This window comes from Prionailurus viverrinus, chromosome C1 (assembly GCF_022837055.1).
Source record: "Prionailurus viverrinus isolate Anna chromosome C1, UM_Priviv_1.0, whole genome shotgun sequence".
NCBI lineage: Eukaryota > Metazoa > Chordata > Mammalia > Carnivora > Felidae > Prionailurus > Prionailurus viverrinus.
This window is the reverse complement of record NC_062568.1, coordinates 95328465-95352965: the sequence shown is the minus strand read 5'-3', so window position 1 is coordinate 95352965 and position 24501 is coordinate 95328465. Positions and strand designations below refer to the sequence as shown.

Below are 24501 nucleotides of genomic sequence, written 5' to 3'. Positions count from 1 at the left end.
GCTACAACACAAATTTAGTGGCTCAACTCTGTGTGTGTTTGTTTGTTTAAGCTAAGACAGAGATATTAGCGGAGAAGTACTGGGACCCTGGCACATAGGATAAAGATGCTTAGGTAAATGTGTGCAGTATGCTTATGCTTTCTGGACCAGTCTCATAAATAAAACATTTTATACTGGAATGTTGCTGTATGTGTCTAATTTTATGGCTGAAGATGCTGAACCTGAAAATTCCCACAAGTCTTCTTGCTGACAGAGGCAGCCTCTATCCAAGGGAGGGAGACATCCTCTGCATAAAGGCAAAGTGAAGATAAATCCCTGTAAAGTTTATGAGTTCTATATCCCTAGGGGAGAATTTGGAGATCTAGTAGCATAGTACACACCAAGATATATCTTCTAAAGTGAGAGAAAATTTGTTGGAATTGTACTCATGCAAAAGTGAAGAGGGAATAGATTCTTCAGATTTTGAAGAAACAGCTTAAAGCATATTCACATATGATGCCCTGTTCTACTTCCCAGACAACCTGTGAAGCTGCCCGTTCTGAGCAGAGTCTGTGCAAGAAAGAGCTATTCAGCACATCAAGGCCATGGTACAACCCTTTCTGCCACCTTTACCTTGTGAACCAGCAGATACAATGTTAATATAAATATTCATGGTAAACAGAGATGCTGTGCAGAGCTTCTGACACTCACTATATGGCAATCAAAACATAGATATTACAGGCTTTAGAGAAAGGCCATTTCCTCCTGTGCTGATTAATGTTCTCTATTTCAAAAGCAGATCTCTACTGGACACTTGCAGAAGCAATTAGTCTGACCATGGGATGCCAAGTGTCTATGCAACCCCGATTGCCCATCATGCACTAAAGTTATCCGATTCACTGACCATAAAACTAAACACATAAAGCAATATCCCACTATAAAATAGAAGGGGTATATATGGGACTGGGACAGAACACAGAAGTAAAATGCCCAGAGTACTGCATCTTCTGCTTTACTCTGTCTCCTCAGCTCATGTCAAAATCTCAAGATGTGTTTTCTAATACATGTTGACAGGGGAGGAATAAATGCAGGCCTGGTTTATGGGCAGGTCTGTATGATGTACTTGAAGACTGTGAAATTGGATAGGCTCTGTACTACAGTCTGACTGAGGAATGGCATTAAAAGACCAAACTAAACATCAATCCTCCAAGTTGGCAGACTTTTGAACAAGATACTTAGTTTTCTACCTTTTGTGGAAGGAGAATTGGCTTGAAGCATGGGTCCACCCTGACTCATGCACGGTAACTAACAAAAGACCTGATCAGTGTTATGGGAAGACTAAAATTAGAAAACTAGTGACAAGGAAATGTAGGGAAAGATAACTGCATCCATCTATCAGGAGGGGTAAACATGTAAAAATGTGAAGATAGTAGTGTCCTACTTGATATCCACCAGAACACTGCATACCAGAGGAGGTTCTCAATCATCAGATGGACAATATGACTACTAAGTACAGGTCAGTCTGCTTGGGCTCCCACCATTACCTGCCAACAAGAGTGGCTGTCATTTAAACTCTTGATATGGCATGATTTCCCAACAGGACCAGCTGACTACCTGGTGACAGGTAGATCACATGGGAGCCATTCCATCAAGAACGGGTAGCATTTTGTCATTACAAAGACAGACACGTACTCTGTTTTAGATATGCCTTGGTTGCTTGAAGTCCTGTCAGCACTGCTATTCATGGGCTTACAGAATAGTGTACCCATTATCACAATGATTCACCCACATCACCACCGAACAGAAAAGATTTTACAGCAAAAAAGAAGGGCAATAGGCTCAGACCATAAAATTCAGTGTTCTCCATTAGCTATATGTACCTGGCTTGATGGAAGGGTGAACTAGTCTTTTCTACCTTGGTTTTGGCCCTATAACAACCTTAAAGTTAGGATGTCATCATACATATGTGTTTCTCTCGCATAGCCAGGAAGCACAGATCTGGGAACTAAGGGGTAGGAGTGTAGCATTCTCTTTCACCATCACCCCATTAACCCACTGGACACTGGACATATTTTGTTTCTTGTATTCAAGATAAGGAGATCAGTGGTTTTAGAAGTCCAAATGCCTAAGGGAGGATTGCTTCTAACAGGAAATCTCATAATCATGTTCCTCTGAATTAGAAGCTGAAATTTCCCCCTGACCATTTGGGGCTCAATAGGCCTGGAGGGGAAAACAAAACTGACAGAAAACATAGTCACTGTGTGTCTGTCTGATAATTAATCTCATCTGCCAGGAAGAATATATATATATGTCTTCACTATACAAAGGAGAGGAAAGAAAAAATCTATCTGGACTCAGGAGATTCACAAATACTCCTTTGTTCAACTCTATCTCATTTTCCAATTCTACATTTTCCACATTCCAATTTCCATTTCAATGCAAAATTGAAATTGTAGCAACCTAATTAAGAAAAAGAAGCAAAGGAATAAGATTGGGCAGGGATAAAATTTTGGTTTGATCTACTAGGTAAATAACCTATGTAGTCAAAATGCTGGCAAAAGGTAAAGGCAAAAGTGAATCATTAATTGACAAAGGAGCTATGATTACTAGGTAAGGCCTTATTTCTTGTTTAATGGGGCATTTCCCCTGAAGCCTTATATGAAAAACACAAGTGTTGGCTGTAGTTATAAATTTCAGACAGGAATATAAACTGGACTGATGCCACTCTACAATGAAACAGTAGCAGACGGAATTTCATGTGTTCTTTCAAAGACACAAAGTTTTTGTTTAAGTAATAATAATACCACTTGATCTCTGAGTTTTTGTTGGCCATGGCCAAGATGAAACCAGACAAATCAAATGAAGAAAATAAAGGTTTTTTTTGCATGCTTTTTTATTTTCTTGGTTCTCACCCATTGGAATCATGTGAGTCTGGCTATGTTTCCCAACCAAAACTTACTGCTTCTATTACTGCAAAAACTATAGGATTCCTTCTTTGTAGGTTCTAGTAACAGCTTATGTACCCTTTCCATTTCAGGTGTTAATGACTAAATCATTACCAGCCACAGGTTGCTACATATCCCTTGTCTTTGATAAGTGACCCCTTCGCTGATAAGTTGTTTAATACTACTTTGAATGTGCCATTTTTTTCCAAATGTAATTCTGATCCTGATTTGTACAAGTTACTTGCAATTCATATGAGGAGACCCATCCACAAGACACACTGAGGAAAAAAAGAGGCTAAATGCCAAATGGGTGTAAATTCTTGTGAGAATTAAAGGTACAGAGAGATCAGATTGCGTTGCCTAAAATCAACACTCAGGGTTTCTAAGAAGTGGGTTCTATCCTAGCTGCAAATATGTATGCACAAGTACTGCCCAAAAATAAGAATGGCCCAGATTTGAGAACACTATTCAGGAGAAACTAGGTATCGTCTATTCTAATTTATTTTAGTGCGATCTATGTCTAAAGTTGTTCCTCACAAAAATGTTAAAATAGCAAACTAGTACACACAAAAAGTTATGTGACTTCCTTCAGGTACAAAAAATCAAGCTAACTGAAATGGGCAGGAGATAAATAAAAGAATCTTTAATATGCATCTGCTTAAGAGTTCTCTTGGATAATGCACACACTTTTTTAATTACATCTAATAGGGGCTCTTACTCATGGAATGAAACTTCCTGTTTAATTATATTATATTATTTACAAACAATGTATTTCTACAAATTGCATTCCATTCCATTCCAACAAAGGTTTGGTTCTTTGTCTTTATTACAATGATTAGAAAATCTCAGTGCAGAACAGATGGAGTTTTCAACACATGTTGTTTTATATCAAAAACACTTAGAAACATAGCCTCAACACAAAGCACTTACAGAAATCTAATATATAATCGTTGTGTTCAGATTAACATGCTATTCTGAAAAGCAAGCTGATTTCATCTATTTGTGGCGTATCAATTTAGACATGTAAGATTTCCTGAGTATGCTACTGCCAGCCATAGGGGTCTATGGATGGCTTTTCCCCTTTATTTCCTGTATCTCACTGTCAAGTTTCTTCAAAGAGTTGTCTATATTCATAAACTTTTCTCTTCCCATTTACACCTCTATCCACTGCCGTCCTGCTTCTGGTACCACAAATTGACTGATTTTGCTTTCATCAATTTCTGGTAGCAAATCCAACAGTAACTGGGGAATCCTTAGCTTATTTGACTTCCAGAGAATTAGCATTGTTATTCTGTCTTCCTCTGGCTTCCATGGCTGCCCCTCTAATTTTTTTCTCTTATCTGCCATAGTCCAGTTTTACTGAGAGTTAGTAAGTGCTCAATAAATATTTGTTAAATCAATGAATGGATGAATGAGACGTCCTGTATCCAAGAGAAGGAAGGAAAAAAAGCAAAAATAGGCATTTTGTGTTGTTCTCAGTGAGCAACCAAAAATGTACCGATTTCCATCTCTTGAAAGGGTATTGTTAATGCCGTGAATTTTTTCTCTCACTTCTTTCTTCTTGTCATTCTTAAAGCTCAATGCACAGACCATTTCTTCTATTAAGTGACTCTATATTCCTCTATCCCATTAGAATTAATTCTACTTTTATTTATATATCTATTGACCATGCTCCAAATGGTTCCTTATAGAATAGTTGTTTACAGTTTTTCACTCCAGTAAGTTGGAAATACCCAAAACATAGAAACCCTATTCCTCATCACATTGTACTCAGATAATCCTGGAAAGATATATATACTCAATAACTATTGAATTGAATATCGAGGAAGAATTCCTTAAAAATACATTTATAAATCATTTAGGCACAGTAGTTCCAATATTTCATATGCTCAAATAACTTAAAGTGATAGTCAATTTTTGTTTCTAGTTAATAGGTTCAATACTTTATGAAATTTTTCAAAGCTGTAAACTTGGCAGCTGTGAACTTTAGGGTTTTTTTAGCAAAACATTCATGTGATATTTTATTTAGTTAAGTTACTATGTTAAGTGAGCCAATTTATATGAATAACATTAGATGCATTTTGTGTGAATTATGTTTAAAATGATACTTCATTTTGAGCATGATGTTTTATTTTTCTTCTGAACTTCAACTCTTTAAAACACATATTTTATTTTCCTTGACTTTCCTTAGGAATTGAATAATACTACAAATACAAAGAGGCTTTAAAATTACACTTTTAAAGACTTAAAATCTCGACATAAGTGCCTTTGGTTGGGATTAACAGACACACTTACAGATTGGCCTAGACTTAAAAAGTTTAAGCCATGCCCTTAAATGTGCCACAAAAACATTTTATTATCCTTTATGTGACTCCTTCTTGAATCTTTTTTTTTCCCCTATGATATTTGCTAAAGCCAAATTTCAATAAACAAGGTGGAAATGTTACATGTTACTTCTGAGGTCTCCCCCACACACTATTCAGATTGTAATTGATTTCTGTAAAGTTACAAGAAGGAAATCTCCACACTAGAATGTCACATACATACTGCTGAAGATCACTGTGCTGTGGTGAGTGTACTGAAGGGAAAAGAGAAGGTTTGGAATCTGGGAGCTGATGGAATCTTGGAAAAGCAAAGTGATAGAAGAAAGTGAAGGTATTGTGTGGCTCTTGAAATACAGGTTGGGGATGACAGGCAAAATATTGAGGGAAACATTAATGACATCTGAATGGCCTAAATCCCTCTGTCAAACCTTAACACTGATTCCCTTGGTATAGTTCCTTCTCTTGGAAGTAAAGTGAGGACTGAGGTAAGTCTGTGGTCAGAGTCTTTGCTTGAGGAAATAGACCAGGGAAATCTAATGGCTCGGGTCCATAATGTATGCCATTCCTTAGGGAACGATGAAAGGCACTGACATGAAACAGGTAAAGTAGATCAGGACTAAGCACTGGATTTGAGGACACATATTCAAGTGCCACCTCTGGCACTCATGAACTTTGAGGCCACGTCCAAGTCACCTATCCTTGAGTCTTGGTTTCTTCTGCAAAGGAATAAATATGCTAGTACTGTGAGGATTCAATCACATAGCACATTTGGAATTTGCTAGTATGCCTAAGATAAGATAAGATAAGATAAGTATAAGAGCCAAGGGACTGAGTTTCATTTGAATGGCAAAAACTCTAATTTTTCAATTTCTTTTTTGGAAAGTGTCAGGCCTACAGACTTATTACGGAAGACTTTTGTTATTTCTTTGTCTTTCCTGTCTCTCACACAGTGTTCACTCTGTACTGGAATATATATATAATTTCATTCTTTAATTAAGAAAATAACCTTATTTGTAAGATAATGGTCTTTAATTTCTCTTTTGTCAATTTTCTTAAAAATGTAATGCCAAAAATTACACAAAGTCACGCAATATGACATATCCTATGTAAAGGATAAGAGACCCAAATCATCTTGTTCAGTGGTCAAGTCAGTACATTCTACACTGAGTTGACTTAGAAGTTCCTTGGATCACATTTTGTTACCCAAGGTAGCATGCTGGCACACTGTGAGGCACCAATGTTCCCACTAAATTAAGTTTTGCATCCCTGATGTATGCATCACTAGGAATGCCTGCTCACTGGGTCTGTCACCACTGTTTACTAACAACCCAAACCAGAAGCCAAAAAATCATTCTTGACTTCTCATCTACTCCATCCTTTTAACCACTAAGATCTATTTTGCTGCCTCGTCAATTTTAGAATCTCCCCTCCTTCTTACTGCTTTAACCCCGGTACTATTGCTCATTATCTCTTGACGGAACATAGAAAAATCCCCCAGCTGCTCACTGGTTCTTTCTGCTATTTGATCCCAGCTTTACGCTGTACTCAAAATGGCCTATTTATATGGAAGATCTAATGCTGACACTCCCTTACTTGAAAAGCTCTATTAGTTTCCCCCTTTATGAGGTGAAAAAATAATCAAAATCCTGGATTATTTTTAGGGTCACCATCCCTTGGTTCTTGCTGTCTTCCTTTTTCTCAAATTTTATGCCCCAATAATATCAAGCATATTTTAGTTCCCAAGGTGCACACGGAGCTATTTAACTTTGCTATGCTTTTGCAAACTGTTGCTTACATTTCCCTAACTTCTTCTTTTTAAAGTATTTTAATTTCAATTCCAGTTTAGTTAACGTAGAGTGTAATGTTAGTTTCAGGTATGCAATACAGTGATTCAACACTTCCATACATCTGGTGCTCATCACAAGTGTACTCCTTAATTCCCACCACTTATTTAACCCACTCCCCAACCCACCTCCCCCTTGGTAACCATCAGTTTGTTCTCTACAGTTAAGAGCGAGAAAAGAGTTTCTTGGTTTGCCTCTCTCTCTCTCTCTCTTTCTTCTGTTCATTTGTTTTGTTTCTTAAATTCCACATATAGGTGAAGTCATATGGTATTTGTCTTTCTCTGACTGACTTACTTTGCTTAGCAAAATACTCTCTAGCTCCATCCATGTCATTGCAAATGGCAGGATTTCATTCATTTTAATGTCTGAGTAATATTCCATTGTATATACACACCACCGCTTCTTTATCCACTCATCAATTGATGAATACTTGGGCTGTTTCTTACCTACTTTCTTCTTTGTTAATCTTTCAGTGTCAACTCAGAGGGTTTCTCCTTTAGGAAAATGTTTGGAAATGCCTAGAATGGGCTAAATCTTCTTTGTTCTTATAGAATCCTATGTTTACTGTGATTTGACCGTTTACCACGCTGCACTAACATAGTCTCTTCATCCCTCAGGGTCTCACACAGTACTGACAATATTTTGAAGATAAAGGGCATCTCTTACCCAGTTCCTCTACATAAAAGATGGTTAGTTCTTGCTAACTAGATTTCTGGAACTACCCAAGTTTCAAGTTTGTTCTCCAGATGTTTCTTTAATTCATTGGGCCATCTCAGGCCCCACCAATAACTTACCTTTTTGTCAGCTTCTGACACTCTGAACCAAAGAAACCTACTTATTACTCTGCGTGTTTGAATTTTTTAAATTTCATACCATAATTATTATTGATATTTCCAAAGTAGCTTCCACTACTCCTCAGAATAAACTGTGGTCTCTAAAATATTTTATTATTTGATGCTAGCATATATATAAAAAATATAGATATAGATATACATGTGCACATATGCATATAAATTTCAAAGGTTACAATGTCTCTTCATTAATAAAATAGCTACACCCGGCAAAATGTTTCTCTTAATGTAAGGTCCTCAAAGTATACTTTGTTTAGTTCCCTGATGTATCTTAGCACCCTTACAAATACTTGGAAAGTAGTAAGTCTTTAATAATATCTGTTTAATGATAGACTGGATGAACAAAAGAATGAGGTAAGTGATTTACTTTTCTTACAGAATTAAAAATATCGACTCTGAGGTAGAAAGATTGCATTTGGCAGTATTGCTCAATAAATAAAATTTATTTTCTAGAAGAGCCTTAGCTTTATAATTTCTAATCAAATACAACTAACTTAGTTTAAATCTCGGTGTTTTGCCAAGATCAGTTGTGGAGTCTGAAACCTAGGTATTAACCTCAAGCTTTGAAACTTCCCCAGGAAATCTGTGCCTATAACCTAGGTGACAATTGGTGGATGCTAAAATTGGATAGATATTTTCATTACCTGATTCCTTTTTATATTCTTAACTCTCATGAAAACTTGATTCAACAATAACTGCAAATAACTCTTTAGGTGGGTTTTATTTTGCTCCCCATGCAATGGCTTTTAAAATGTGACAGACTGTTCTTAATGGGAATGACTAAAATCAAGTGGCTTTCAAGTACTTTTTCAACAGTAAAGGTTTTTGTTTCTTCTTTTCCCCAGTCAGAAAAATTCAGAATCGAATTCCAGGGTGACATAAGGTGATCATTCACTTTCATTAGTTAAGCATCACCAAAATAAAATCTATCTAATCTGAACAAAATGTATGTGTATGTGTATACACACACACCAAATGTGGAATCATATTAGTAGACATGAATCACAACCAGTCAAAATACGAGTGCATGCAAAGATATGAAATCATGAAGGCAATTTTGAGTGAAAATAAGAAGAAATGGAGCTCTAAGTCTTGTTCTAGAATGAATAGAGTTCTTTTACAGATTTTGTATAAAAATATGTCATTTGTGCTCTTCTGAAACTAAATCTATTCAACTCACCTTCATATAACCAGTCAGCAATCCCATTAAAAATAATTCCTTCTTTTCCGGAAGATGTCAGCCGCAATGAACTGCTCTTTATATCAGGTTGATAGTAGATATTATTTTCAAAAATATAAATCTGGTTCCAGAAACATATAAAGCAAACCAAACAAGAAAGAAGAAAAAGAAAAAAATACCAACATATTAGGAAGTTTTTAAAAAATACTTTCATACTGAAAAAAATAAAATACTTTCATGCTATAGAATAATAGCTGAGGACCTAAGTGTCGTATTATTTTCCTGCTTTCTGTTTCTTTTTATTTAGTGCACACATTTGCATTGTTTTCAATTATTAACGGCACTTTCCTTCCTTATCATATCAGTATCAAATTATCATTTAGAAATTACATAGTACTGGTATTTAAGCTTTTATATCTGTTTTTTCTACAACAATTTTTCATCTATTTCATCTATTTTTTATACCACAAAATTGATTTGGGTTTTACTAACTCTTTGCATACTTAAGAGACTGATAAACTGTATCAGATGCCATTTTAGTAACAGCCAACAGATGGCTTAAGAGCTTCAATTTGGGGTCTTTTACAAAAATGGACTTGGTCATCAATAAGATAATCTCTAGAGAATCTTTCTGATTCCATCCATCCTGACTCACTAATACCCTGATGAAAGGAAAGGATGGCAAAATTCCCTTGAATTGATTAATGGAACACATCTTGCTATGCCCCACTCTTTGCTGGCAAATCTTTCCTTAATAGCATAGCAATAATAATCAATGTGTGTTTGAGGGTTCAAGAGAGAGTTTTAATTTGAACACATCACAAAGTCTTCCAAAATAATATCATCATCAACAACAGCCCCCACAATAGGAACAACAGTAGAAATTGAGCAGAATCTGTCCACACAAAGGGATGTGTCTTTTAAAAAAAAATTACTGTTTTATTTATTTTTGAGACAGAGAGAGACAGAGCATGAATGGGGGAGGGTCAGAGAGAGAGGAAGACACAGAATCTGAAACAGGCTCCAGGCTCTGAGCTGTCAGCACAGAGCCCGACGCGGGGCTCGAACTCACGGACCATGAGATCATGACCTGAGCTGAAGTCGGACGCTTAACCGACTGAGCCACCCAGGCGCCCCAGGGATGTGTCTTTAATAGAGAAAATTCAGGATAAAATTATCTATAACCCATATTTTATTTTTTTAATTTTAATTTTGAACAATCTCTATATCCAATGTGGGGCTTGAACACACAACCCTAAGATTAAGAGTCACATGCTCTACTGACTGAGCCAACCAGGCGCCCTACATTTGAATACTTTTAATGCAAACCTTTCAAACTGCTCATCCATGTGATAATATAACCTTCAGAGAATCATGTTCCATCCACATGTTGGGGGGAGTAGAAGACTGTCAAATGGAAAACAAGCTGATATCTAGACTGAACATTCTACTAGGAAGGTAGAAGATGGTTAGTGCCCTTGTGTTCCAGCATGCTACAGGACCACTGCACAGTAGCAAACAGAGCAAACACAAGAACTTCTGATATAATCCTCTCATTAGGTCCTAGATTTTAAATATCGGTGTGAAAAATAATGAAAACCATATTAATATCCAGAAAATCTCATTGATATTCTGCTTTGATTCTGGTGATTTGGCAAGGATATAAACAGCAGATCTAATTAATCATTCCAACACTACATGTAATTTGTATTACAGGTAAGAATGCCAATGTAAGGATGAGGATTTGGGGGGAGGGTGGGGAGAAAGACAGCTATAACAGGGTGTTCAAAAGAGAGGGCTTTATAATCGGGCAGCCTAAATTCAAAATTTGAATGATTTTGACAGTTTTCTTAACCTTTTTAAATCTCAGTCTTCTCTTTTATAAAACGTGGGACGTCTCACACCTGCCTTAGTGATCTGTTGTGAAGCATACATGACGTAATAAGTGTAGAACAAATAATAACATGACTATCACTAGAAACACGAGCTAATTTGGTTCAAAATCCTAAGCTTTTTGGAGGCTACAAATTTTAAATAAATAAAACAAAACAAAACAAAAACCCTCTCCAGCTTCAGCCAATGTGTAAATTCTCCCAAACTATTGGCCAGCATTGCATATTATGTTGGTAAAATATGGATTAGGAGTAGTAGTAATATACTAACAGTAGTAGTGTTCTACTAATAATGAAAGAAGAGAGGTAATAACAAATGACACTTGCTGCTTTCATTTCGTTTAGAAAGTTTTCAAGTGAAAGAAAATAAATTTATTTATTTTTTTCTTTTTCAAATATTTATTTTGAGAGAGGGGGCACATGTGGGCAGAGAGAGAGGGAGAGAGAGAATAACAAGCAGGCTCCACTGTCAGCATGGAACCGGACGTAGGGCCCAATCTCACAAACTGTGAGATCATGACCTGAGCCAAAATCAACCCACTGAGACACCCAGGAACCCCAGAAAGAAGTTCATTATTGAAATCACATGCATCATACCTAGCTTAAAGCTTGAGAACTATACCTCAGGTGTCTTAAAACTGGGTGGAAGTTGGTTTTAACAACTTGCACAATCCCTTATAACCAAGGAAAAATATTAACTTTATTCTAGCCATCTAGAGCTTAATTTAAGCTTTACATCTTTTGTCAACTACCTCTTTTTGCCTTTCACAAACAGGCACACACAAAGTGCCTTCACAAACTGGCACACAAAGTCTTCCCTACATGGAAGGAATACCCTTTTTGTACCTGAATCTTCTGTTAGGGCTTGTGAGCAACAACAGTTCAGATCATCTACACCCAGAATACGTAAGGACATGTGGCTATTCTTGGGGGTAGAGGTGACTTAATCCAAAGTAATGTAGTTCCAGATCCTCAGCTTTCTGAAGGGAACAAACTCTAAGTCAAAACAATTGATAAAACCTCCACGATTTCAGCAGATGTATAAATTATCCAAAACCATTGACCAGTAATTACATTTATATTTGAAGAACAGATTGGATGATATTCAGAATCCATATGAAACTGACATCTGCTTCAATGTAAAAGAACAAGCAATATGGAATCTGAATTTTAATGCCATTTGCTGAAAGCTTAAATACCAGGGAATGTCCACAAGATCTTTCTTCTATGGACGAAAAATTTGTAGCTGCCTTCATGAAAATGTACATTTGTAATCTTCTGACCTCTTTTAAATAGCCAAAGTTTTTTCTTGAATTATATTAGTTTCAAATAATCATCACAAACTCTAACTACTAGCTTAACAATAGGAGAACTGCAAATATTCACAGGTACTACATGGGCACTCTGATAGAATTAAACTGGATCGAAATGTCAATCATCGAGGACTTAAACTAGATTTAAATCACATTGAAAATATGACAAACTGTAATGCTATTTATCCTAGTGTTATTGATTAAGCTGTTTACTTTTTTTTTTTGATGCTGTTAATCAATTCTTTCAATGAGCCACCTAAACAGTATAACAAATAGGAATGGATAGCTATTTGACCATTTAACTCTTCAATTTACAAAGCAAGCCAACTACACAGTTTTTAAAAATCAATGGTCTTCTAAGTTTTTTTTTAAGTTTATTTCTTTATTTTGAGAAACACAGAGACAGCATGTGTGGGGGAGGGGCAGAGAAAGACAGGGGGAGAGAGAGAATCCCAAGCAGGCCTCACCCTGACATCACAGAGACAGATACAGGGCCTGAACCCACAATACCATGAGATCATGACCTGAACCGAAACGAAGAGTTGGAAGCCTAACTGACTGGGCCACCCAAGAATCCCCAAAATCAATGGTCTTAATACACTCACAAAATTATTCAAAACTGGTAAAGACATCAGAAAGGGAACAGGAAGACAAAGTACTATGTGCCAACTCATGGCAACAAGTATGTAATAAACGTTCCAAGAAATTAATCAGTGTGCTAGTTGATAGGTCATTCTCAAGTTATTGGACATAGCATGTGCCACTGCTGAGCAGGCGTCTATAAGGGCCAATTATTCACCTTTTCTTCCCACTGCCATAACCACACACAATGCTTCTGATGGTGGGCACCCAGTGGCCTTGATTGCTGGGTGAAGAAGCTTAGGGCACACAGCCAAACTGTGATGGACACATAGCAAGAAGTGAACATTTAATGTTAAAAGTCATTATGATTTTGGAACTGAGAGTAATGACAATGTACATTAGCCTACTGTGCCTGATTCAACTAGAGACAATGCCTGATAGTAGCAGACTCTTGCAAACTTTTAATGAGCTTAGAAAAACAGCAAAATAAAACAGGAATATAATTGAATATCAGACCTATTTTTGCTGAAATGTTACTGAAAAGTTATTCCACATTCACTGACTGTCACGATAATTTTAAATTAGAAAATTGTGAAGGGGCACCTGGGTGGCTTGGTTGGGCGTCCGACTTCAGCTCAGGTCATGATCTCACAGCTTGTGGATTCGAGCCCTGCATCGGAGTCTGTGCTGACAGCTCACAGCCTGGAGCCTGCTTCAGATTCTGTGTCCCTCTCTCACTCTGCCCCTCACCCACTCATGCTCTGTCTCTCTCTCTCTTAAGAATAAATAAAACATAGGGGTGCCTAGGTGGCTCAGTCAGTTACCCGTCTGAAATGAGTTGAAGTCATGATCTCAGCTCCATGAGTTCCAGCCCCACATTGGGCTCTGTGCTGACAGCTTGGAGCCTGGAGCCTGCTTGGGATTCTATGTCTCCCTCTCTCTCTGCCCCTCCCCTGCTCATGCTCTGTCCTCTCTATCTCAAAAATAAATAAAAACATTAAAAATTAAAAATAAATAAAACATTAAAAAAACAAATTAAAAACAAAAAAGAAAATTGTGAATTACTCAAAAATCCCCATGCACTGTAATGGTGTTAGAGGATATGAAACAGTCTAGTTGGGATAGTATTTGGGTTGCCTTTTATTGTGACTTGCTTTCTGGGAAAAAATTATAATTAAGAAAATATACCAGATAACAGATATTGCTGGTAGGAATGTAGTGAATGGAGTCCTTTCTTATGTTGATTGTAAAAATATAAAGTGGTATGGCCATATGGGAAAATGATATGGGAAATCTCATCAGCTATCCCAAACCTGGGACCTTCTCTTGTAGGGCAAAAAAAGAAAGAAAAATCACTAATAAGTAGGAAATGCTGATGGATAATACTTATAACAGCAGTGTTTATAATGGCCAAAAGGAGAAGTCAAAGTGAAAACCCATCAAAGCAAATACCTAGATGGATTATGATTCATCTGCATCATGTTATAACATTCAGGTTTTGAGGAAAACAAAGTAGTGTTATGTGAACTGATGGGAAGACGTTTCACTGAAATATTGTCAAAGGACAAAAGACATAAAACAAAAGTTATTTCAATGTGAACCCATTTTTTGCACTAAATAATAACACTACTTATACAAAATTATACTAGCAGGAATATCACCAACAGATATACATTGGTCATTCATTATCTGTTGTAGTTAGTTCCATGCTTGCCCCAATATAGTCTTTTATAACTGTGGGCCATTCAAAGCCCCAAATTCCCATTTCCCAGACTCTCTTGCAAACTAATCTTCTCATCTTCTTTGCTAGATGAGTTTTAGTTACTTTGTGCAAAAAGAGAGTTGGTAGATAGGAATTGAAGACATTTGCCATTAACAGTTGGTCTAGCATGTCAACTTAAGCCATAGTGGTTCAGTGGTAGTTTAAAATATTTATAAATATTATAAATAAACACATATATATATAAACATGAGGAAATTTAAGGATACCTATATACGTATGTATTATATTTACATACATGTGTATACATCCACATATAAATATATGTATGTATGCCTGTGACTCTGCAAGGATATATGCTAGCCTTTTAATATGGGTTTATGTGTTGGAAAGTAGCTATACAGTAAGAGAAAGGAATAAGAAACAGGTAGTCAAACAGAAAAGACTGGGAAAATATGCTAAAAAGACTTGATTACATTTATACGTGTATGTAAAGTATAAAGGTTAGTAGATGTGTAAAGTACCAACAATAATTTCAGTGATAATAAAAAATAATGACAGTGATACAGAAATTAGGCATATAGGCTCTACATGAATAGTAGGTGATTCTTTATATTAATTTTTTAAAAATATGAAACTAATGATAAAGGATGTTTTCTTGGAGTAGTAGGGTTTTTCAACCTACTGACATTAAGGACTGGTTATCTTTTTAAAATTTTTATTTATTTATTTTGAGAGAGAGAGAAAAAAAGAGCATGAACAGGGAAGGGGCAGGGAGAGAGGGAGAAAGAGAATTCCAAGCAGGCTCCACACTCATGGCAGAGCCCAATGTAGGGCTAGATCCCACACACTGTAAAACCATGACTTGAGCCTAAATCAAGAGTCCAATGCCTAACCAACTGAGCCACCCAGGTGCCTTGAGGCCTGGATATTTCTTTGTTGTGGATGACTACCCTGACATTGTGGGATGATTAGCAGCATCCCTTACTTCTACATACAAGATGCCAGTGACAGCCCTTTCTCTCAGTTGTGACAACCAAAAATGTCTCCAGACATTACCCAATGTCCTCTGGAGGGGAAGGACAAAATCACCTCCAGCTGAGAACCAATGATTTTGAGGTAAATTGTTTTGCATGTGTATGCTCCATGAATAAAATAATTTAGTTTAATTCCGTAAACTTTTAAAAGCCAATTTGCAATTTGTTGTCCAAAAGTACTCTGCTAAGTGTGCCTGGGGCTATAAAGATTTTAATGTGTAGTCCCTATCTTCAAGAAGATTATAATTTTATGTGATAGGCAGGTAAATTCCTAAAATTGAATGAAGGAAAAAAATACATATTACAGGGCTTAGGCATGAGTGGCAGAGCTCAGGGTGGGGGAAGTGACTCATGAGACATTTATGAGATACTGAATGTAAACAATGTCATAAAAGACAAGGAATGATTTCATGGGATTAGGAAGGTAGAGAAAAGAAATGTCAGGCTAAGGGAACAGAATGAGCTAAAGCCAAAAGTGAACAACTATGGAAATTTTAGAGGAACTTTTTTTTTTTTTTAAAGATTCAGGAACACTTCCTATTTACCTATGGCTGTCTAAAAATTGGGGTGCCTGGTTAGCTCAGTTGGCTAAGTGTCCAACTCTTGATTTTGGCTTGGGTCATAATCTTACAGTTGGTGAGTTCGAGCCCTGTGCTGACAGCATGGAGCCTGCCTGGGATTCTCTCTCTTTCTCTCTCTCTCTTTCTCTGACTCTCCCCTTCACTCTCTCTCTCAAAATAAATAAATAAAATTTAAGAAATAAAAATAAATGTTAACATGGTGGTCAACCATAGAACAGCTTGGATGCTAGACCGGATGATTTGAATTCCGTGTTTTCAATAATTGACAGCTATGAGTTGTTTACAAGCAGGTGAGTAATTAGGAAAATATTTAGGAAAATAATTGGTGGCAATAATGAATTGAAGGTGGAAATATGAGACCCCTGGCAGAAGGATAATTCAAATATTCTGCTTAATAGGTGTAATAATTATAAATATGGAGTAATTATTCCTAACATATAATATCCTGCTTATGTCTAAAACATTTGTGGATTCCATTTGAGTATCTCTCAGTTGGATCCTTTAAAGCTTCACTCTCCAGAGTCAATTACTGCAGTTTTAACACTACTTTCATACCGTTCAAATCATAGGCAGTTTTCACCTTTTACCCTGCTCAGTGAGAATTTGAACATTCAGTCAACCATGGCCTTGGCTCCTTCTGGCCCCTGAACCACCAATTATACTCCAACTTCATCATACTCCCTGGCCCAACACAGGTTCCAAAATTCGTGTGGAACCTTTGCTTGCCTTTTGCTTTCCAAGAACAGATTTTTAATTTTCAATCATATATGTCAGTCAATCAGTCAGTCAAGGGACATATACAAGAATGCTCATAGCAGAGCTCTTTATAGTAACCAATAATGATATTGTCAGTCAGGACAAAGATTATCCTTGGAGGGGAACAGTGACTAGTAAAGGACAGAAGAGGGGTTCTGATTTCTATTCTGGACACTGTGTATATGAGAAAGTACTAGATCTATATTAAAACTAAAGAAAAAGAAAAAAAATAATATGCAGAATATTTATGTGTAACCATAATTCATTTAAAATACTACCAAAAAGATTACCAATATTTCACTGAAAACTATAGTGCATCATTCAACTTCATAAAAATTCTGTTTCCTTAATTTGCCAGGATGTAATAAATTCTGAGTGTCCGTTTATATAATACAAAGTAAAGCTATGAGCACAAGTTAAATAGTTTGATTACCTTTGACATTTGGCTTTGAATAAACCTCTCTGTTGGTTATGGAGTAGTGCTTTCATTTCTCTGCGGGACCATCTCTCGGCTATAGAACAACTCACTCAAATCATTCATCTCACCTTTGCACCAGTACCTGACATTCTAGAGATATAATCACTATCAGAGAACTCTCATCCCTTGACATTTGCAATTATTCATATCAGAAAGCCCTTTCAAAGAGTTCCTATTTCCTCAAACCTTTACAGAACATTATGCATTTTCAAAGAAGTGAAATATATCCCTTTGTCTTAAATTCATAATTATGTAAGTCACTTCCCAGTTCCAAAGCCCTTGCATCCATGCTTTTTTAGGAGAAAAATGGACCCCAGATAAAAGTTAGCAAACAGACAACTGACAGTACACTCCAATCAGTGAAATGTGACAATGGCAGACTATCAGTTGGAAATGTCAGTCCATCAAACTCATCTAGGATAAGAGAAGGCCTTATGGTAAATAGCACATTTTGATAACTGAAATTAATAAAAATATTTATGGGTCTCCAGTAATAAAATGGGACCTACAGAAGACAGTTATAAACATTATTACATTATTAAAAATATCCTATGTACTGATTTATGTGTCAAATGCTAGAGGACGGAATGACCTAGTCGCTGTGTATCCATTTCCCCCTCTACCCCATGTTCTCCTCTTTCATTTCTCCTTCACCACCCATCTGCTTGCCTTTCTTCCCTTCTAGTTCTCCATCAAAAAACAAGCATGTATGATGTATCTGGTACCGTTTATATTCTAGGCACTGTACTGAGCCTCGGGCATATAAGGACAAGATCTTACGATCTAATGTGATTTCCCAACACAAGCACACACAAGTTAGGTGTGGTAGACAACAAAACATAAAGCCAATGTATGGGGACTGCTTAATATGTGTCATGGCATTCGAACCCGAAATGGAACATAAAAAGAAAAGCAAGAGAATGGGATTTTTATCAGAGAGGCATGAGACCTAATCCTGGTAGATCTCTTTATAAAACTGGGCACTTCAGTTACTTTGCTTCCCTGATAGTGTTTCCTCATTTAAAATGTGGTGATATTACTACTTTTCATGGTGGTCTACAGGATTAAAGAAACCTAGAACAGATCATGAATGTTGCTGTATGTACCTGCACATAGATGCTCAACTTTTACAAAATGAATTGAAGCTAGTAAGTATTGGTCATAAAATATTATTATAATTTCAGGAAAATCAAACAGTCCTATCCAGTTACCCTAAAAAGAAGCTTAAGGATTTGAAGAAGGTGAATTAATTACTTTACCCTCTGTTTCTCTATATCATAATGTAACGTACATAATGTATTTTTTTTTTTTGTCTTATTTGGCCACTTAGATCTGACTTCCATTTATTTTGGAGGATTCTTGCATTATGCGAGTACTGGGGTGGGGTTGGGGGTGGGGAAGGAGAGCCTAATCTCTAATCTTAAAGACAAAAAACCAGATAAACTCCCCTAGGTCATGATTCCACCTATGACTTTGAATCTTGAAGGAATAAAGTTGCAGTTGAAAAACAAGTCACACAAGCAACAGCAAATTCTCAAGGGTCCAGCAAAGGCGGAGGCAGGATGCCCACTGATATACTGCCAGTTCAGCAGCCTAATCATATTTCCTGTGGCATCCCAATCAAATTTTCCTGAACGCATTCCAGTGTTCAACAGTGCCTGACTCCTCGTGACTCCTGGTCACGGAATTCCAACCTTCTCACTGATTCTGACAGGTTTCAGCTATTCTTTTAGTGAATTCATTTTCTCTTGAAATGAACCTGAGTATTTCTCTTGCTTACTTCCAGGAACCCTAATTGCCAGATGGCAAGCAACAGTTTAACAGCCACCTCATGGGTAAGGAAAGCCCTTCACCGTCTTGTGTTGGGAACAAACTGAGTTAACCCCTCTTTTTTCTGCAGCTAGCTGTCCTCCCTTTCATCCACCCCAAGATTTGCAAAAAAAAAAAAAAAAAAAAGCATGGTGCATATGCACTTTAGCCTCTGTTGCTAAAACAATTTGTTTTTGTATTTGTATTATGACTCTTTTTATTTCAAATGGGGACTCCTACATTCTTAAAATAGAGTCCCTGAAGGAGGGTTGAGGGAGACTGGAAGAAATTCTCATATGCTTATCAATGAGTCTGTGCCTAATGCTTTCCAGTTTATAGGCATGCTGATAAGAAAACAAATTGAAAAATGCAGAAGGTGGAACCAGCCTTGGCTATCTCCCATGCACATTCTCCCACGGCTCTAGACTCTTTATTCCTCTTCATGCAATTTCAGGGGATCCTCGGCCACAAATGAAGAAATGTGGATGTTTGTTTGTTTGGCTGTTTTTGTTTTTTTTTTTTAAACAATACAGAAACACCTGAATTTTTTTTTTTACTATATCCTCCCAAAATAGTGGATATCAGTAAAATGACATAGAAAGGTTGAACTTGGTAATGTAATGTCTATGTCCAGAATTAATTTGTTTATTCTAGTTAATGTTCTTATGAACTCGAATTTAAGTGAGCCAATGATAAACTGAAGATGAGAATCCTTTCAATTCAAGCATAACGTGGGATTCAGAATAAAAGCACTTGAAATATTTCCCTACCTCATGAGGTTCTACTGAAACAGCCATCCGTCATGCTTCAGTTAATCTGCCTACTGCAATGGGGTGTGATCAAATCCTACCTCTGATGTATGTGTAATTGCAACACAATATACCCAAATCACTTTTTATTTTTGTGGATAAAAGCATGTAAGAGGGTACGTAAAAGAGCAATTTCTGACTCTCAGCATTTCATTTTTGGTTCTTTTCCATCAGTTATTCAGTGGTGCCCCTCCCTTCAGGTCTCTACTTCCATCCAATTAGTAAAATCACAAAACTACATCTTGTGGTCAGCGCTTCAACATAGTCAATGCTCAAAGAAGTATTCTATTACTCAGCATTCAATAAAGAATAAAGCCTAAATTGTTTAGGCTAAAATTATGAGCAAAACATACTCTTCAGGACTCGTGTATTAACCCACCTATAAGGCAACCTTTGCCTTTGTAATCTCATCGACTTGCCATCACATATATGTGGGTTTTATCTGTATTTGCTTTATTTGTTTCTCCCTGAAAAAGGTCTTGACACACAAAACAGAAAAATCCACCTTGGACAGATCGGTTATATAGAATTCCCAGCAAAATGGCACTTTTTCAAAAGCTAATGTCAGATGATATTACATGTTTCATATTATTTGAAGACATATGTAAATACTATATATTTACGAATGGGGAAATATTTTTAACTCTCTTAATGAAGAAGGTTTAAAGAGGAAAAAAGACAGCAAGTTACGTGTAGGGTGAGGGAGGGGTATACATGGAGGGGTGATGGTTGTACATTTTTTATTTAACTCATTCATTTGCAGTTCTATAGCATTCCTAATATGTACCACATCTATGATAACACTAAGTCTTCGTCCCTGTTGCTGATGAATTCACAGTTTAAAATAAGAAATATAAGAAAAACGCTAACAAAATATGGCACTTCTGTGATACAGTGATGCATACATTACTGGAATGTAAGCCAAAGACATGAAATATGGATTTCCCCCGCTTTCCAGAAGTTTGGGTTAGGCCACTTCACTTTTGTGAAACACCTACCTTTGTACCTGTTTTCACTAACTGTAATAAGTCTGGAGAAAATTTTTCGCTTTTAGTGAAAAACCCATGACCATACTAAGGTAGGTGCTTTGTAAGGCAAGGTGCTGTAACGTGCACTTTCCAAGAGCGGAGGATGCCTATAGTCCAAAGTTGACTGAGGAAAAGTAGGAAGAGAAAAGGTTTCAGATGAGACGTGGCATTCTAGCTGAGCCTATGAGTTCCAGTAGATGTTTCCAGGCAGAGAAAGGTAAAACAATATTCCAAGTAGAGGAAATAGCATGAGGAAAGACAAGTTTAGATGATCTGAAACTGAAAACACAGTGAAGAGGAAAAAAAAACAGAAAGGAAAATAAGAGAGAAGAAAAGGCAAAGAGATGTGTGATAGGAGGGAGTGAGGCCAGACTAGATATCAAAGAATTATCGGAAAACTAGAGAGAAGTGTGGGAAACATATGAAGATAAGGAGATGCTTTCTTAACAATTTTCCTTTTAGTGGTTTGGATGATCATTCTGAAAACCAGTTCAAACTAAAAACACACTAAAATATTAGTCCACTTGTGAAGATACAAGTGCCCTGAATATCTTAAATCATGATCCTACTATCTTTCATTTCATTTTGAATTAATCTGAACTATTATTTTCTGTACCCTGTTCTGGTTGAGCATTAGGAAGTGAAATGGGATGCCAGTGATACTGTAATATTAACTACTAAGGGAAAGCCTATCTCAGAATGAACCTCCAAACACTGTTCCCACATGGGTGTCCTTATTCTACAGGTATTCATACAGTAAACAAATAATATGCCTTGTGTTAAAATGGACTGCTTTTCATATTAGCCATTAGTGGGAGGTAGGTGAGTTTCTAAGTTTGATGCATATAATACTTTAATGTTAGAACAGATAAAACAGTGACAAATAGAAAAGAAAATGCAGTATCATATGATTTCATTCATATTTTGAATTTAAGAAACAAAATGAGGAGAGGGAAAAGAAGAGAGAGAGGGAGGCAAACCAAGAAATAGACCCTTTTACTTTGTTAATTTTCATTTATTTTGAGAGAGAGAGAGAGAGCGAGAGAGAGAGCAAGCACGAGGGCTGGAGGGGCAGAGAGAGAGGGGGCGGGAGAGAAAGACAATCCAAGCAGGCTCCACTCTGTCAGCACAGAGCCCAACTCAGGCTTGATGCCAGGGACTGTGAGATCATGACCTGAGCCGAAATCAATCAGACACGTAAGGGACTGAGCCACCCAAGCTCCTTGAAATAGATTCTTAACTAGAGAATAAACTGAAGGCTACCAGAGAGGAGGTGGATGGGGGAATGGGGGAAATAGGTGATGCAAATTAAGGAGTGCACTTGTCCTGATGAGCACTGTGTGATGTATGGAAGTGTTGAATCACTATATTGGACACCTGAAACTAATATTACACTCTGTGTTAACTAACTGGAATTTAAATACAAACTTTAAAAAAAAGAGAGAGACAGAAAGAGAAAAGAGATGCTTAGGCAGGGAGCAAGATGGTTTTTGAGAAAGTCCAAACTCAGTTGCCACTGTTGACTGGGTATCATAACACTTGAAAAGATATACGATTGATTGAAGAAGCGGGATTCTGGGGTGCCACCACCAGTGCATACCCATTTCTGGGTTTGTAAATGGAGAATGGGATAAGAAAAGATGAAAAGTGAGCATAGTGTGATTGGAGCTTTCAGGAAAATCTCTATGAAAAGATTTTGTTTTTGGGGGGGGGTGGATTTAAAAGTAATATGGAGAAGGATGAAAAAGAGAACTGCAAAAAGCAGAAGACTGAGATTTGAGGAAATGCACCCAGAATTTTTTCACTTATTTCCTCAAAATATTTAGGCTTCAAGTCTGCTGTCCAGAATCCTTCACATAGTTTAAGCAATAAATGTTTTATAATAGCATTTATCCAACCAAAGAAGACCATCAGACTTCCTTAGGATCCCATCATCGGAACAAGGAAGTCTCCTTGCCCCAGGTTTTGAGATCACCTTCCTCTCCTGGACTTAATCAACTAAATCTCTCACTTATCGCTTATTCTTGGTAATTTCAGTAATCCCAAAATTGTAACTGTTGCTACTGACAACTGATCCTTCACCTTGCTGTCATCACAATAATAACGCTCAGCACTCCCGGACCTTTTGCCAACCCCCGTGTCCATACTCTTTCACGCTACATTTGAAAACAGTCACTCCCAAACCAACCAACTGCCCCTGACCCTGTTTCTTCTCTGAAAGTTCCTTCTATCACTTCGCTGTAACTGAATCCGGTCTCCCTTGAGGGCATCATTACCCGGTAGCCCTGTCTAGTGACACTTGATTACTATCTCACACCTCAAGCTGCTCACTGCTCTGTATTGTTCCTTTAGAACATAACTTTTCCACCCCATTATAAAAAAATCCTTTTCATATGAGGTTCATGCCAATCAGCTTTACCAATCTCTGGCTCCTCAAATGAGTGAAGTGATATTCTAAAGCACTAGTTCTAACAAGTAGGCATTATATGAAAATGAGTGCCATGGTCAAGGGCAGGGTTCTACAAATTATGGTGCATGAGCAAAGTCTAGCCTGTCTTTGATATTGCATGGTTCACAAGCTATGAATGGTTTTTGCAGACGAACATTTGTGATTTGATGAGAGGGACACTTACTTGGAATTTCAGGTAAGTAAAAAGATTCCCCACAAAAAATAATCTCATTAGTAGACATGTATTACAAAACATTGCACTTAATTATGATTTTTAGTTACCTCAATAAAATGTTATGACAATTTGTTTTCTGTCTTGTTACATAAGTACCTGTATAAAACCCTCTCAATTTTACCTGTTGTCCTGCAAAATCAAAAATATTTACTATCTCGGGGCGCCAGGGTGGCTCAGTAGGTTGAGCGTCTGACGTTGGCTCAGGTCATGATCTCACGGTTCGTGAGTTTGGGCCCCGTGTTAGGCTCTGTGCAGACAGCTCAGAGCCTGGAGCCTGCTTCAGATTCTATGTCTCCCTCTCTGCCCCTCCCCTACTTGCGCTCTGTCTTTCTCTCTGCCTCTCAAAAATAAAGACAAATAATTTTTAAAAATTAAAAAAAAAATATTTACTATCTGGACCTTTACAGAAAAAGTTTACTGTCCCTTGGTATAGGGCAATATAACAAAACACTGAATTAAGCAAAATTATTTTCTTTCTTTTTTCTGTCTTTCTATTTTCTTTTTAAAATGGAATTCTTCAGGGGCGCCTGGGTGGCTTGGTTGGTTAAGCATCCGACTTCGGCTCAGGTCATGATCGCACGGTCCGTGAGTTCGAGCCCCGCGTCGGGCTCTGTGCTGATAGCTCGGAGCCTGGAGCCTGTTTCCGATTCTGTGTCTCCCTCTCTCTCTGCCCCTCCCCTGTTCATGCT

At 37.2% G+C, this 24501-nt stretch overlaps 1 protein-coding gene across 2 annotated transcripts in view; it reads right to left on the bottom strand.

Annotated features, from left to right (window-relative positions):
- DPP10 (dipeptidyl peptidase like 10) overlaps positions 1-24501 on the bottom strand; it is a 653109-nt gene that overhangs the window by 122040 nt on the left and 506568 nt on the right. For both annotated transcript variants that reach the window (XR_007155206.1, XM_047873649.1), the window contains exon 8: positions 9124-9244. Coding sequence is in view for 1 of the 2 variants with exons in the window: in XM_047873649.1 (XP_047729605.1) it covers positions 9124-9244 (121 nt within the window). In the remaining variant the exon portion in view is untranslated. The remainder of the gene's footprint in view (positions 1-9123; positions 9245-24501) is intronic.